This window comes from Chelon labrosus (assembly GCF_963514085.1).
Source record: "Chelon labrosus genome assembly, chromosome: 13".
In the NCBI taxonomy this organism is placed as follows: domain Eukaryota; kingdom Metazoa; phylum Chordata; class Actinopteri; order Mugiliformes; family Mugilidae; genus Chelon; species Chelon labrosus.
In genome coordinates this window covers 24,687,312-24,703,215 of record NC_140346.1, presented here as the reverse complement: position 1 = coordinate 24,703,215, position 15,904 = coordinate 24,687,312, and the positions used below count along the sequence as shown (strand labels likewise).

The 15,904-nt window shown below is 42.3% G+C and overlaps 2 protein-coding genes across 3 annotated transcripts in view; both read right to left on the bottom strand.

Annotated features, from left to right (window-relative positions):
* The window catches only part of maml2 (mastermind like transcriptional coactivator 2), a 32,870-nt gene extending 30,507 nt beyond the window's left edge, over positions 1 to 2,363 (bottom strand). The window contains exon 1 of the mRNA XM_084558806.1: positions 578 to 2,363. Within this exon, the coding sequence (XP_084414932.1) occupies positions 578 to 988 (411 nt within the window). The 5' untranslated portion in view covers positions 989 to 2,363. The remainder of the gene's footprint in view (positions 1 to 577) is intronic.
* A 125-nt stretch (positions 2,364 to 2,488) lies between these two features.
* Positions 2,489 to 15,904, bottom strand: part of gab2 (GRB2-associated binding protein 2) — a 32,833-nt gene continuing 19,417 nt past the window's right edge. The window contains exons 3-10 of one of the 2 annotated variants that reach the window (XM_084558746.1): positions 10,969 to 11,197; positions 8,715 to 9,310; positions 7,886 to 7,983; positions 7,417 to 7,696; positions 7,193 to 7,283; positions 6,941 to 7,043; positions 6,688 to 6,810; positions 2,489 to 6,575 (exon numbers count right to left, since the gene is read on the bottom strand). In XM_084558746.1, coding sequence (XP_084414872.1) covers positions 6,432 to 6,575; positions 6,688 to 6,810; positions 6,941 to 7,043; positions 7,193 to 7,283; positions 7,417 to 7,696; positions 7,886 to 7,983; positions 8,715 to 9,310; positions 10,969 to 11,197 — 1,664 coding nt within the window. In that variant the 3' untranslated portion in view covers positions 2,489 to 6,431. The remainder of the gene's footprint in view (positions 6,576 to 6,687; positions 6,811 to 6,940; positions 7,044 to 7,192; positions 7,284 to 7,416; positions 7,697 to 7,885; positions 7,984 to 8,714; positions 9,311 to 10,968; positions 11,198 to 15,904) is intronic. The other variant, XM_084558747.1, reaches the window with a different exon arrangement.

Sequence of the window (15,904 nt, the reverse complement as noted above, 5' to 3'; positions counted from 1 at the left end):
GGTTAGACAAGCCACAGAAAGTCTGCATCTACATCCCTCTGTCTGGATCAGCTGCACAGCAGAGATGTTGACATGGTTTGCAGTGAATGCATCCCCATGGCCCAATGACCCCAAAAACAATTTCCTCAGAATGGATTGCTTTGCAAAGTTTAGAGATCCTGTATCATGCTGTCTACTTTTCAAACCAACCCCAATCAGCAATACTGGGAGCACTGAGTTTATTATTCTAGATATTAAACATTTCATCACTGATTATGCTATTTGATATGGATTTGGCTGTCCCGTGCGTTTGGACAAAGCTTTCACAGTTTTTCTTATCAACAGTGACAGCAGAGTAGTTTCAGAGCACAGATTGCTCAAACACCATGGAGGAAATCTCTTGTACACTCAAGTTTTATGGTCCCTTAGGTTTGGTCATAACTTTTAATTGTTGGATGATCAAAAGTAACAGCAGACACATCAGCATACACATCACCATTGTGTCAGGCTCCACTGTAACGGCCACCACCACCACCATTATTATTGGTGGTTATTATTACCACCACTGATGATGATCCATCACCAGCACAAAACTCACCGCTATGCGCGTGGAAATCTTCTGCTCGCCCTCCGATGCCTTCTGCTCCCCGTTGGCCCTGCTGTACTCTGGAGGTTGCTGGTTCGATCCCCTGCTGCCCTTTGTCTTGCGGTTCCCAGGCCCTTGTTGGACGATGTTGAGCAGGTGAAGCGTACTCTCGTGCTCCCGGTCAGAGCTCTCGGCCTGACGTCTACGGTAGCGGTTCTCGCAGGTGGAGTGGTGGCTCCTGAACTGCTCTATGCGAGCGCGCAAACGCTCCACTATGGTGTTGTGCAGCTGTGGAACCGCGGAGCCTCTGGAGGTGGCCACCACCGGTCCGTTGACGACCCCACCGGGCATAGCTCCCAAACCGACACCCAGCATGGGTACAAATGTCCCTGCAGCAGACTGAGCGGGGGTCGCCTCTCCCATGCCCGCAGGTCCCTGACAAGTTTATAAAGACTGAGGTCCACTGAGCTTATAATGGACCACAGTACGGACATGGAAGAAAACAAGGCGAATTCACTCAGCTATGATCCCATGAGGAAAAGAAAAATGAACTGCACGCACTAACTCACTTGAGAGTTCGAGACGATGTGATATGTGTTGAAATGTTGCACAATTATCTTGTCTAACTGTTAGGAAATGATATAGCCTGAAAGATTAAACCAAGATAAGGCTTATATAAACTCACTCTTGGTTCCACATGCGCATTAGAAAGTCCCAAAGTTATTATTCATCGGGGTCTTAGTATGTCAGCTTATAATTAAAAGTGAAATGATTTACAAACATGAAAGGCTCGTGGATTCACAGCTGGAATGCTCTTGCTTAACAAGTCGACCTCTGCTCAGATAAACAGGCTATATTCAATATGAATCCCTTGGATGATTCAAAACCACAGCACGCACAACTTCAGTTTCACCGATGGGTCCATCCCTGATACGTTACTTTATCCCAAATGTGCCACACTTACGAAATAGTCTATAAATCAGAAGAGAGCGATTGGTCGCCAAAAAAGGAGAATCCAAAAACACACAAAATCCACTAAACTTCAAGACTCACGGCATTTTTGTTTGGAAATTAGTCCGTTTTCTCTGTGTCTTTCCCTCTTCATCCGGAGAGGAAGGATCTGGTTGCAAATAACAAGTCAAAAACCAGGCAGCCGAAACGCGGAGAGCCGTTGAAGAAACCGATTGAGAGCCGTCTCAAATAGTCCATTGACAATCGTTTGTCCGTGTGGTACACCGAGGCAATAGCGGAGCTGCTACACACACAGACCCTCATTGTATGAACATTCCTCTTTTGACATGATGCACTCAAATGGCTGCAGAAATGCACACTCTAGTGGAGTGAACGGCAAACTGCTCCGAAAAGCATGGACGGTGACGGGAGGCAATGAATTTCACAACACTTGGAAGAAATTGGCAGGCAATAGTAGCAAATGGAGCGGCTACGGTTTAATAGATTGCCTTGTGATAGTTTGAGACCTTTTATTATTGGTAAGAGTCCGAGATCAGTGGTATTGCACAAGTTCCTATTCCTAAAGGAGACGCTTTAAATTGTTCTTGTATTGAGCACTAGAGGGCTGTATAGGTTTGCATGTGAATGACATAAATAGCACAGTTTAATACTGGATACATTTAAATAACCGAAAGGAGTATACAATGGATTATAGCTTGTTTTTGTCTTTGGTTAACTATAACCGGGTGAGATTCCACTATAACCACTCAAGCTTACAAAACGAAGAACTAAAGAATCAAACCACAAATTAATTAAGTTACAACAACAGCAATGTGTTTTAATTTATAAGCCATACTGGATGCAGCTGAGCCATTTTATCAAGTCAATTTGCACATAATACTGAGTGCGATTATTTACTTATCTTATTATTAAAAACAAAGCACTGATAAACCCTTATTTTTCCATATTCTGGCAGGTGTAACCTCTGCAACAGCCAGAAAGACAACTTTTATCCCAAACAATTTGTTGACCTCTCTGGAGTAAACGAGCAAACAATGTAAAGTAGCCAATTACCCACTGATCCCTGAAATTTGCTGACTGGCTCATGAAATCATATGGCCCATAGGCGCTGACTCAATGAGGAAGGAGGGGGTTGGGCTTGAAATCTTCTACTTACAAGTCTAACCTTATCCTTAAATTTATACCTGTCTAATACAGCACTTTACCTCTCACTACGTGTGCTCATCAACACCTTGGAAGGCAAGGAAAATCCTGTCTACTTAGTACTTTTCAATATAAAATATGGGTAAAGTGAAATCGGCAGGTTCAGCCCCCTCTGCAGGTAATTCACTGTGCATACTTACATTCATTCATCACCTGGTAATTGAAGGTGAGGGTCACAGTGACACCATATGATAGATGAAGACACACAGTGGATCCCGGTGCATTAATGAAAAGGTTTTACAGCCACAGTGTCACAGTGAAGCCCGCAGAGACAGGATGCACGCTTTTGTAAAGCAAAAGGAAACAGAAGCACCCAGAGGAAAACCACAAGAATGTGGAGAGAGCGCGCAAAATCCACACAGAAATGAGTCCAAGAAGAAATTAATCCTGTAGAATACAGACTTACACTGCCGTTTTAAAAAACTGTTAAAATGTACCTTATTTGCTGAAGGTCCAGTATCCTCACCTGGGCTCCTTTTATGGGAAGAGAGACCGATTATTGTCGTCACCAGTGTATTGACTCTGCAGTTATGGAACCATGCTTTATCACATTCAGAACAATCTAAACAAAATATACACTTCACAAGCATCTATACACATGAATGTTGGAATGGCATCTCCATGGATTACGAGAACTACAAATCTGAGAAGCCATAATTGCCAGTATTGTGTATGAAATGTTTTTTTTCTGCCTGCTGCAAGACATGTAACACCACATGAGGCATGTGTCACTGTTTTCCGTAGAAAAGAGATTCAGCCTACAAGATGTAAGAGAAAAGAAGTATTGTTTTCAAGCCATTTTATTTGGTTAGCTGCTTCTCTTAGTCAGTTAGTAAACCAATGTGTCATAGGATCTTGGTTGACCGAGGAATGTTTAAGTGTTTAGTCATTTTGGAGCTTTCCATCGTGGGAAATTTCACAATAGACATTTCTCATAAGTGGAAAATGACAGTCATATACCGACGTACAATAGCCTGCATTTAATAAATAGTAGATTTCAAGGGATCTAAGAGAAACACATTCTGTTTCACTATATATGCAGTTTTGGGTATCTTTTGATCCAAGTATCAATAGCTGTCAGAGATACGTAGTGAAGAATATTTAAAAATGTAGTAATGTGCACATCAAAAATGAGTGGGTCATTGATGATATCATGACTGCCAGAAAACAGCTTTTTGGTTTATACTTCAAGATGAACTTTAACACCAGACTTTCACTTCTTGATTTATTCTATGTCCACAGTTTAAGTCTACCATAATACAGGAATAACAAAGTCTTGTATTCTTGTGTATCCCAAATTAGCTGTACCACATTACCGTCACACTGGCATCATTTCATCTCATATTGCTTCGAAAAATCGAGACAGTTTGCATACATCAATGTTAGTAGAGTGAAGGTTTCCTTGTTTGGTGGTGGTTGTTGTTTTTTTTTCCTTTTTTTTTTTACAATTATCAACTGTAAAACACACAATAAATTAATAAATTAACACACAAGCAATCTGCAAAGGCTTTACAGTAGTAGCAATAACAGTGGTTAAAACAATGATGATGATCTCTACAAGTACAGTACGTCAACCCAGTGACAGTCTGACAGTAGATCTGAGCAGGGTTTACACTCTCACCCAGTCAGGCTGTCATTTAACATACTACGACTCACAATCTACCACGACACATACACAGCTCTTCTGCTTACAGCGGGTCTCTCTAGATAATAAATTACACATCCATTTCACTTCAGAGACTGACAAGGAGACAGGCTTTTCTTCAGTGTTTTCTTTCCTCTCTTGCTCTTTGTGAATCACAGTTCACCCGGGAATGGTTTTTGCCAGTGCAACTCAAACTGCCAGCCATCCCATTTTAGGAACAGATCATAAAAATTCAATTTGGGAATTCAAAAAAAAAAAAAAGAAATAAAATACATACCGTAACAGACGTAGCTTAATTTAGCCTGATCCTGTCCTTATGCATTAACATTTGCTTACATGTATCAGTAAAAAATAATGATTAAAAAGAATACAAAAAGCTGTAAAAATGGTAGAAAAGCATTAAGAAGTAAATCTTAATGAGTGAATCAATAATACCATCTAGCATTGCATGGCCACATTATTTTTACTAAGAGCAAAAAGGGTTTCACCCTTCAGTGGTTCCAGCCCACAATGAAATACTGGACTCAAGCTGAACTAGAAACTGATCGTTCAGTTATCCTAAATGGTCCTTCTTTGAATAATATCGTGAATAATTCAATTTCTCCAAGGCAAAATGTACAGTCGAAACTGAAATTAAAACATAAGGCAAATTAAACAAATGGAACAGTTTAGGAAATTTGGTAAACATTTTTTCCTCAACCATTTTTAAGTGACTATGATCACTGGCAAATCTTCATTGTGGCAGGTGGCCTTTGCATGAATAGCATAATGTTACATTATTGTAGTGCACTTTTTTTGTTGTTGTCTGAGACAAGTGCATCAAATTGGTAACAGTCTACAAGATGCACTGCAAATGTGTCATCTCATTAATAATTTACAGACAGGAAACAATTACTCTTCAGAGACAGAGCTGTAGTGTGTGGCATATCCAAGCCCGGAGACATAAATCAGAGAATGATTGAATCCTGGAAAACATAAATATGCTATTCTCTGTCTACTACACTTGTATTTATGGTCTCTAGGGAGAGATAGAGTAGCTGGAAGGTACACCTCCTGCTTTATTTTTACTTTCTTAAACTTGACTTCAATTTTCTTGGTCAGTGCACATTTTCAATGAAATGTATTAGAATATTACCTGAAATGAGTTGACCACTGAAGTCAAACCTACATATAAAGTTGCAAGATGCTTCTTCATCTTGTCTGTCATGTTTTCTTCATTCTATACATCTGGACATTACTGAGTTTGTACCTGCACTGAAATAATTGGCCTGCCATCCAGCCTGACAGCTTTTAAATATGGTTCAGACTCATACTTAATTGAAACTGAGGCAACAGTCATGTACAGTTATCATTAGGGCTTCTGACACAGGCCTTTGCATATTTGTATGGCTATATTTTCCCCCTCTCCTCTTACCAGACATGCACTGCTAAGCTGAAATGATTGCCCGCAGTAAAAATAATCTCTTCACTGCTTCTGCAAGACTCAGCACAAACGATAGATTCAAGTGAAAAGAGAAAGTCAGCCTGCATGCCAAAATTGGAGTGCATCTTGGCATTCCTGCGACAAGGAAGCTTACTCTTGCAGTATATTAATATGGTTATCGACCAGTTAGCTCTGCTGCGTTTTTAAATGGCAGCAATTGAGTAAATTACCAACAGGATGCAAACAAAATTAATTGTCGCAAAAGGGTGGGTGGGACAGCTTTGATCAAATGTATTTGTGACGAATGGCTTGATAGTAAGGATGATATTTTCATACACATTATCATTTGTCCGTACACTGTTCTAACAGTCTGCATGAAGAGCTCTGGCAGGGAACTTCACCTGTATGGCCTGGTATCCTGCATGCTACGTAGCAGAGCACTGCAGTAATAATTATCACAGAGACTAGGCATAGAATAGGCTATGGCTTTTTGCCCAGATATTTCAGCCTTAAACAAGCCCAAACAGTATTCATAGTAATGATAGCAACATGAAACTGGAGATGCTTGACCTAAGAGTGGAGCTTTGTATTGTTTTTTTTTGTCATTTTTGTGTTGGTCATTGTCAGGATTTGACGCCCTTGGCAGGTTCAGTAGACTGCCGCACATCAGTCCACTCCTGCATTGTGCTTTGGAGTGCCTGGGTCTTTTCCTTGTCAACTTGCACGTAGTCCACCTTCTCATCAGATGTCACAGATGATGTAGAGGGCTGTGGAAAAATAAATAATGCAAGAGTGATATTCTGGCCTGAGGCTGGACTGCACCATGGTAAAATAAGACAAATGGTGTAACACATCAAGTGTCCAAAATCCTCTCCTTACTTTTCTGTGTGGGCTCGGTGACCCGGGCTGGAAGTCCAGTGCTAAGTAGTCCACATTGCCACACTTCCTAGGGGCTGGGCTGCTGGTGCCACTCACGGCTGGGGAGGTAGACGCTGGGTTCTGCTAATGGGACAGGAGGGAGGTTTCAATCACACAGGGTGCGGTGGGTAAATGTAGCACGCAAACAAGTGGATCATTAAAACTGAGAACACAATGTACTCTTCTGATCTCCCCTCCAGCTATGGGGACTCACCATAGCCACGTAATTCTCCTCGCTGTCTGCAGAATCTGTGCTGGTGATGCTTTGTGTAGAGATAGGTCGACAATGCTGGGAGGACATGGAGTTCATAGTGGGCCTGAAGCAAAACAGAGAGGACTTTGAGTGACCTCAGGCAGTGACAAAATGCAGCAACAATCTGTACCATCAAAGGGTGTGTGTGTGTGCGTGTGTGTGTGTGTGTACGGCCTTGGGTAATCCATCTTAAATGACTGATATAAGACTCACATGGGCCGTGTCCAGGACATGGTGACTGGGCTCTTAAATGGCAGCTCATCAATGATCCCACTGTTCTTCAAATCAAGAGGTGTTGGCTTCGCTGTGGAAAACAAGAGCAGGAAATGTCAACAAACATCATTGTACTTGATGATGATGATTTGGAGCCAGAAAAATAAATGAATAATAAAACTCATGCTTCTAGATCAGTCAAAGTTCTGCTTTCAAAAACTCACATTTCCTGTTAGGTTTGAGGTTGCGGTTGATGGGTGGTGGCGTAACATCACTGAGACGACTGGGCCTGTGACACAAGGAGGCACTGCTCCCCTTACGGGCAGGTAATGTTGCAGAGAATCCTGGGAAATCAAAGTGATGTGGCCCAGGGCTCATAGGAATGTAGATATTCTTAGGACTGTCAGCCTGGGCAGCGCTGAGTGGCGAGGAGCCGGGGTTCATGGGCACATAGTTGTCATCTGAATTGCCACTGTCTGAGCGAGTCAGAGGGGTTTGGGTTCTCTGGTGTCAAAAGAGATAGAGGTCACGTGATTCAATCAATCTATCTGGACTCAATATCGCAGGAAAAGTGTTAACGCTCGGTTGGAGTAAATATTGAAGGAGTGCATTTACTGTCTCTGCAGTTTATGATCTTGCGGTGACAGTGTCTATGCGAGGGGGTGGTGCATGTAAAGCAAGAGGGGGACTCACCAGGTAGGAGCTGAACCCATCATTGACAGACTCCACTGACTGGCCTGAGTTGTTGAAATGGATGAGACGATGATGGTTGTTAGTTTCAAAGGAGGAGCCTGTGGGGAGAGGCGAGGAGACAAATCAATATTTACCCCTGCCATCAATGCTTAAAGAAAAAAAAGCTCCTCAAGTGAAATAGTACAATGCCAAGCCTACATGAGCCTACATATAATTTTAGGCATTTCAAGAAGTAAACTAGTGTTTCTAATGAAACAAACAAAGCACTAGTGACATTTCATTAAACGCTTCACTGGGTTATAATTAGTCTTTGCAGCACAGGTGTGTGAACAGCCTGTATCCTCACTAACAAGGGTCACAAGTCAGTTCTTGTCCCTGGCTATTTGAGGCCTGAGCATAGACTTGGCAAAGCAACGAACACAGCAAACTAAGAAGCCATGCATTGTCTGCGTGTTCTTTTTTTTTTTAAAATTGCTTATCAGCCTGGAACGAGGCATTCTGGAGCAGGCTGTATGGCTTGAATTTCATTAGCGTCTCAACAGAACAGTGTCTGCTAGACTGGGTCCTTTGTTTCTGCTCAGCTGCTAGCGTTAAATCAGTAAACTGTGAGATAGAGGAAGAGAGAAAGAGTGAGAGGAAAGTGAGGCGCAAAGAGATTGCGGTACCACAAGATGGTGGACTGATCAATTCAGACTTGCATTTGGAAACAGGTGAAGAGCATAATTTCAAAATATCTGTGAGTCAATTAAATCAGTGCTCAAAGAAACAAACAGCATTTGGAAGGAATGTATTAGGGAAGCAGCTAAAGCACAGATTGATGGCAGCATACCTCTGTGAAGCCTGATGTTCTCAACAGCGGGGAGGGTATTTCTGCGTGGGATGACCGACACTGCAGCCGTCATCTCTCCATTCTGGCTTCCTACTGACTGCGGACTCCCCCATTGCCCCTCAGACCCCTGGCTAGGTTTAGGGGGCCTTGGAGGAGGGGCACATGAGGATTCAGAGCTGGAAGGCGTCAAGGCATTGTGATTTTTATCAAATGTCCGGGGGATCTGATAGAAGGAGCCAGGCGGTGTAGGAAGATCATAATTGTCAGGTGAACGCTCGTTGCTGTGCATGGTGGCAAGGGTGTTGCAAGGGGTCTTGAAGGTGTAGACCTCCTCATTCTCAAGTTCAGAATCACCCAGACCACTGTGAGCTGGTGCCTCAGAGCTGTAGCCCCGCGGAAGTACATAGCAGGCCTCCTGAGAGGAGTCATCGTGCCCTGGTAACTGGTGTTTTCCTGGCTTTGGAAGGCTGTAGAAGCCGTGCAGCTGAGCGCCCATTCCATTTAGACAGTGTGAAAAGCCATAGGAGAGTTTCTGCACCGCAGAGTCGCTCCCCACTAACACATTGCTTCGTGTGGCCTGGGAGAAACTGGCACTCCTGCAAAATGGGAAAAGACAAACAAGTATTTACTGTAATGACTTTCCACAGCGGCAAAATGCTCCCTTGCAGACAGACATCTGTCTCATGCATCAATGCCTGCCTGTCTTAACAATGGCAAAAAGAACCCCCATCTCTTCCACAGCAGCAATGCAGTGTAACTACCCAAATAGCCACTAGATGACAGCATAGCTCTTCAGAGGCAATTTTAAGCTATAGGCCTTAATACACGTTAAAACACTCCTCTACATTCAGTGCCTGAGCACTTTTTTGTAGCTATTTGTCAGTGTGCATTCAATGTTAGCATTTCGAAGCTGATTTGTTTGCATGTTTTCAGCATGTTGACAAGGATAGGTCATCCATGCTAAGAGAGAGAATGCTATGACTTTCCCAGAGTTTCTCAGCCTTGGTTAGGCACCCTAGGGACATGCCTCATTTATTCTGGCTCCTTTGCAGGGCCTGACCTTGAGTGCCAACAAGAGCAACTCTGCAGCTTAGACATTTCTAGCCAGTTAGTTAAGGAAAGGCCTGACGTGCTGGTTAATACAATATATTCTGAATTACTTGTGTCTTCACGTTGCTGCTAATCTCTGTTGAGGTGATTAAATGCAAATACATCAGCTTCACTGGAGCTTCCAGATGGTTATGTTAAATGTGTATCATAAATATAAAAATGTAAAAATTATAAACATAAACATAACATTTTGCTAATTTGTTTTTCATGTCTGCATTTCATCAGTTCTGTCGTCACACGTTGATTTCAACCATCAATCAATTCGTTGTTCATTGTTCTGTCTTCCATCATTTTCTTTTTACATAAATCTTTTCATGCCACTGGTCATCAGACTCTGACATGAATCACACCCTGCCGCCGGATGCTTGGCTAGTTTAGCAGACCTACCAAGCAGAAGCTAGAGAGACAAATATCTGCATAAAGCTGATGAGATGGATTGTGAGGTTTGATTTCCTGGGCTGCACAGTGGGCCAGTACAACAGATTTATGTGCGAATCATGTGGCTGAGAGGGCAGTTCTACCCTGGGTGAGTCTAAACCTATAGGAGTGATGAATTGCTGCCTCAACCTCATTGATCATCTACTGTGCCGGCTATCTGCTGAATGGCATCATTATTAAAGCTCCCTTTTGATTCTTAGAAACAGGCACTGTGGCAGCGGGAGGTGAGGTGAATGTTAATAGAAAACCCAGGCGTGCATGTAGCATAAGCACTTGGTCCTTTTGTTCTCCTTCTTAACATATAGCTGAGGTAGGCACTTGTGCTCACATGCCTGCTAAACATACTGTATATTCACACCTCTTGTGCATATCCATCATTATTATCTACAATAATAATCAGTACTGCAAAATAAATGTAAATCTTTTGTTTGCAAATGACATCCATGTTGCTAATATTATCTATCATCAATACTGTCTATTAGCCATTTTAGATGATTCTTAGAATATTCACTTCTGTTCCATCTTCTGTTATCTTTCCACAGTGCTTTATCATACACAAACAGCAGCAGGAGAATTGTCCCCCTATAACAGTAGTTTTAACCCTTAGGGGCTTCTACGCTGAGGAAGCGCTGTAAACCTGTATGTTGACCTGCATTAACAGAAAACAGGAAACTGACACAGGACGCCTGAGGGTCATGACCTTTACCGTGCACTTTCTGTCTTCCTGCTCATGCACTGATGGAGGAGGAGGTAGTCCTGGGGTGCACTGTTGGACAGGGAACTGTGGTGTGAGTGGCGCACAGGCACATCAAAGGTGAAGAGCACTGGCTGGCTGGAGTGGATGGGGGCAGAAGACTTGCGTTCTCCAGTCAGGGGAGCCATTGAGCCGGTCCCATCTGCTCCAACAGAACGAGGCATATGGTGTAACCTGCCATCTGCAGAGGAGAGAAATTGGAGTAATTATTATTTAAAGAACTAAAGTTTTCTGTTTGTTTTTTTAGAATAAGCTTGTGCTAGTTTGCTTCAGGCAGGACAGACATTATCAATACAGAAAAAAATAGCGTTAAATCATCAGTGTGTAATTCATTCTAGGCATTACATGACCTTCCTTGCATGGTCTTGTAGTCAGTAGCTTTCAGTCTGCAGTTTAATCAATAGAGAAGAGGAATCTGTCTCAAGGGAGGAGAGAAAACAGTATCCTTCTGCATTTGGGGCTGCAGAGTGCAAGCTGTTGTACAGCATATGATCCAAGTTATCCTTTTTGACCAGGGTCAGTGTGCTTTGTTTGATTTTATTGAGCCGGCCACTGTGTTGCACAGTGGGACTGAGTGAACTACATGGTCTTAGTCTTATTATTTCTGTGTGACATCCCTGATATTTCCATTGAAGGACTACAAAGAAAAGACAAATCTGAGATGGAGATGCTGGAAATAGACTGGGCAGGAGGCCAAAATGAGGAGGTGCACATAGAGCTGTAGGAGTAGAGAGTGGGCGGCCCACTGATCCATCGACCCGTGGTGCTGTGTGCAACACTAGCTGATGGGAGAGAGAGGGAAAGAAAAAAACTCAGTCGCAGCTGAAATGAATCTCTCTCTCTTACTGTTCAGTTAAACGCAAAATGTGCCATGAACATATTCATGTAAGAACAATGAAATTCACTGTACTAATGTAAAAATAGTGAAAAGTCTGGAATCAAAAATGATGTACAAGGAAATAAAACTGAAAACAAAAACTTGAATATTCTCATTTTTGAGAGTTTGCAAATGTCAGGATCAGTGATCTAGAGTGATCTCCACCAGTCTCCTCCTTCATCATCAGACCTTTGCAAAGAATGCTACGGGTCAAGCTGGCCTTTAAGAAGGAGGCAGTGTTCTGACTGTGAGTCATGACTTGAGCTGAAAAACACATACAAATGTGGTGTGTGAGCGCTCGTATGCATGCATGTGGGACAGTTGGAGGGCGGGAGTATTCTGGAGTCCGGTTTGTTGAATGAGGTCACATCCATGCCTGAGGGGGAAAAAGGGCTCTGCTGTGGGGTCTCCAAGCCAATGGACACCAGCGAGATGTCCAGGCCCAAAGCAGCTCAGGCAGGGACTCCCCCCAATGAGCCTCAATTACGCCATTGTTCTGAGTGATTCCACTCTCCCTAGGCTGGTTAGGCATCATCTCCTTTCTTCACAAAAAGCTTTGTAAAAGCTTTCCTCTAGTGCAGTGAGTACTAGACCCACTAATATGGGTATATATATTGATTTGTTGTTGTTGAAAGACGGTCACCTCCCCCCCCAGCCGGAGCACTGCATTGAAAAACACAAGCAAGCCTGACGACTGTAATTCTGAGCAGACAACAAAACTTGTTCATTTTCCTGGTGTGTGTGTGTGTGTTTGTGTATAAGATAATGTTTCTCTGTGTGCTCTAAACGATTTTTGATTAACTGCGCACATGACTGTCAGAATCAGAACAAGATAAAAGATGACTGGTCCGGTCTGCTGATGGAATAGCCTACATGGCTCATCACTGACACTAATGGGCCTGATGATGTATGTTACCACAGGGAAGTGATTCCATCAACTCACTAGAACCACAACACAAAAATAGAGAAAAGAGCAGAAAACAAAAACACTGAAACGTTTCACCAGAAGCTCCTAGTAATATTCCCACCACGGCTGAATGCACTGGACACTCAATAAAATGCGGTAAAATATTTATTAACCAAAGTGAACCGTTATTTATTATAGTACAGCTTACAAAAGATAGTAATAAAACTGGGACGCAAGAGTAAAATAAAGAGTACTTGTGCTGTTTTTTGAGTCACGAGCCAAATGCCATTATCAGAAACAGTTTTTGCTACAATCAAGCTGAAAGCTCGGCATCAAACAAAGCAGTTAAAAGGACAATGAGTTCTTTCCGTGAACATTCCTCTGCTCGAAACTTAACATCAGACTATCAACAGCGATGCATTGAAAGACCCTTCTGCTTGGTGAACGACACATGGCTATTCTGGGTCAAAGAGCTCCTAAGTTCATGAGCCATTTTCCAATTATGTTCTATAATACATCACCTACTGTCTCATTGGCTCTGTGGCCATAATCTAATAGAAACTGGCTGCTGGTCTCAGGGGGCCAAAATTAGAACCATGCTAGATCACTCATGACAAGAAACGTCTTTGTAGGGTGCTCATTTCCTCCCAACCCAGCCAGAATTAGAAGAGGACATCTAATAATTTAATCTCAACTTATATATAAAAATAGAAAAAAACATGGACCTAGTGAATTGGAAGCATTTAGATTTTTTTTCAGTATATCACACTTTGCATCAGCACTGCAACTGCACCCTCACCCTGCCTTTCATAAAAGACAATAATTTAATGTACACTCTGTCCACCTGCCTGTAATTTGAGTACTACAAAAATGCAATTCCCTTAATGGTTTCATACCAGATTGCACTTAAAAATATAGCCTCGGGGCTCAAACAGCTACAATTAGAGTTGCAAATTAGCATCAGATATGTCAAAGCTCTACAGGGTGGCCTGGTGGTGGGGGAGGACATCTTGTGACACAGGGGTCATGCAGTAGGTTTGATGTCAGATTGCCCTTGAAAAGAAAAAGGCCTTTACCTCTGTATGCAACGTCAAAATGAGCACCAGTTTAATGGCTTGAGTACAAAACCGTCTGCACAGCTGATCCCAAGTATATGGGTGCATTATTTGTTATCCTAAATGTTTCTGCTGGGTCAGTCTATAAAACAACAGTGTGTCCCAGGAGGCCACATTGTGGGGTCCATTTGCATGTGTGGTTAGCAGGGGTGGGGGGTTGGGAGATTTCCCTGGGACTGACATAAATGGATAAAGAAGATGCTGCACAGATGGGTTGGGCCAGCATTGAGGAGAGTTGTTAGCACTGGAGGTGTGTGACACTTCAGATGGAAAATGGCATCCTCACTCAAAGTTACAGGGTTGTTTCGTTCTCTCTTGAAAACAGCTCACATTAGTATGAAGCAGAGCAAACACACAGCAACATTCCCCGATCACATTACTCCCTGTGCCAGCTCCACAGCATCATGTGAGCACCACCACTCGACCACACTGCGACATCAGTTTGCCTCAAAACACTGGACGGATCAATCACCTAAAAGGCTCTGGCTATTCAGGGCCAATGAATCAGAGTCTGGCTAAATTCTAAAACAGCAGCTCATTTTCAACGCCCTGACCTAATTTCTGCAAGGAGATGGCCGGAGAAAGCCTGCAGCTGTGCAACAGTAGGTTGGACACAGAAGAGTTGAGGCAATCTGTGGTAAAGGTTTGACTGTTGATTTTCTTTCTCTCACTGAAAAATAGGCTAGGCTTACCTGGAAAGGGCTGTGGCTTTCTCTGTATCCGACCAAGCAGAAGAAATTACAAACACTGACTGTGATACTTGTGTGCTCTCAACTACAACGTGCATAATTTAGAATTTAATCAAAATGCTCTCAGACTGAGCTAATGTCAAGTTAAAGAATTACATAAGAGATATAATTCAATTCAATTCAATTAAATTTTATTTATATAGCGTCAATAACAATACAAATCGTCTCAAAAACCCGGCCTGAAACCCCCAGAGCAAGCCTGAAGGCAACGGTGGCAAGGGAAAAACACAGGAAGAAACCTCGAGCAGAACCCAGCTCATATGGAGGGACCCATCTGCCTAAGGCCAGCCGGGTATAATGAATAACGTCTGATTCAAAAGAAAACGTAGAGAGTTAAGATTCATTTTGAGATGTTTCATTTCATATTTCACTTCACTTATGATGTTCATCTCATAACTTTCACAACCGCTTGGATGCCTTGGGTTTGTCACGCTTTTGAAATTCTTGTTCTGTAAAGGGAGGTTTATGTGTTGCCACTACCAGTCATATTTTAAATGGCATTACTTCAGGCACAGTCAATGTTGAAGAGAAAGACAAATACCACAAGTTCGCTATTTTTCAAGCAAGTTCCTCTTTTTGTTAAGTCCAGATTTAAAAACAAATCTCTGCATGTCTATTTAATGGATGAGCTAATACGGTAGATTACAAATAGATCATTTTCTAGTTAGACATCAGGATGTTGCTGATTTATTTCTTCAAGACACGTGTATAGATGTAGTAAATACTGAATTTGACTGCAACATTAGGGTTTAGATTCAGTTTAAATGAATGAAATCTCTTTTTTTAAAACTTTATTTAACAAAAACTACCGGGGCTGCTTTTGAAAAATCAGATTATGAAGTTAATCTTTGTATCCTATATCTCATAATCTTAAGGACGACAGTTAAACTGAAAAACTAAACGGAGTTTTCTATTCAAATAGAAAAACAGAGCGAAGAGGAAAACTAAACAGTGGGAGCTGTCCTGCAAAAGACAACAGAAAAAAAACAAAAAAAACAACAAGAGAACTGCTGACAAGTAAAAACCTCATCTCTAGTTGAGCTTATCCTTGTCTCTGAGTTCAAACAGCCGGCACAGAGCAGAACAAAGCCCATGATTGACGAGATGATGTTCCATTCATTTGATTGTGCTCGGGGGTGGGTCTCCCTGGGTGCAGACACACGCCACACACACCCAGCCATCAGTGTCTGATAACAACACCCATCATCAGATTGTGAGAACAAGCAAAGCATTGGACTGA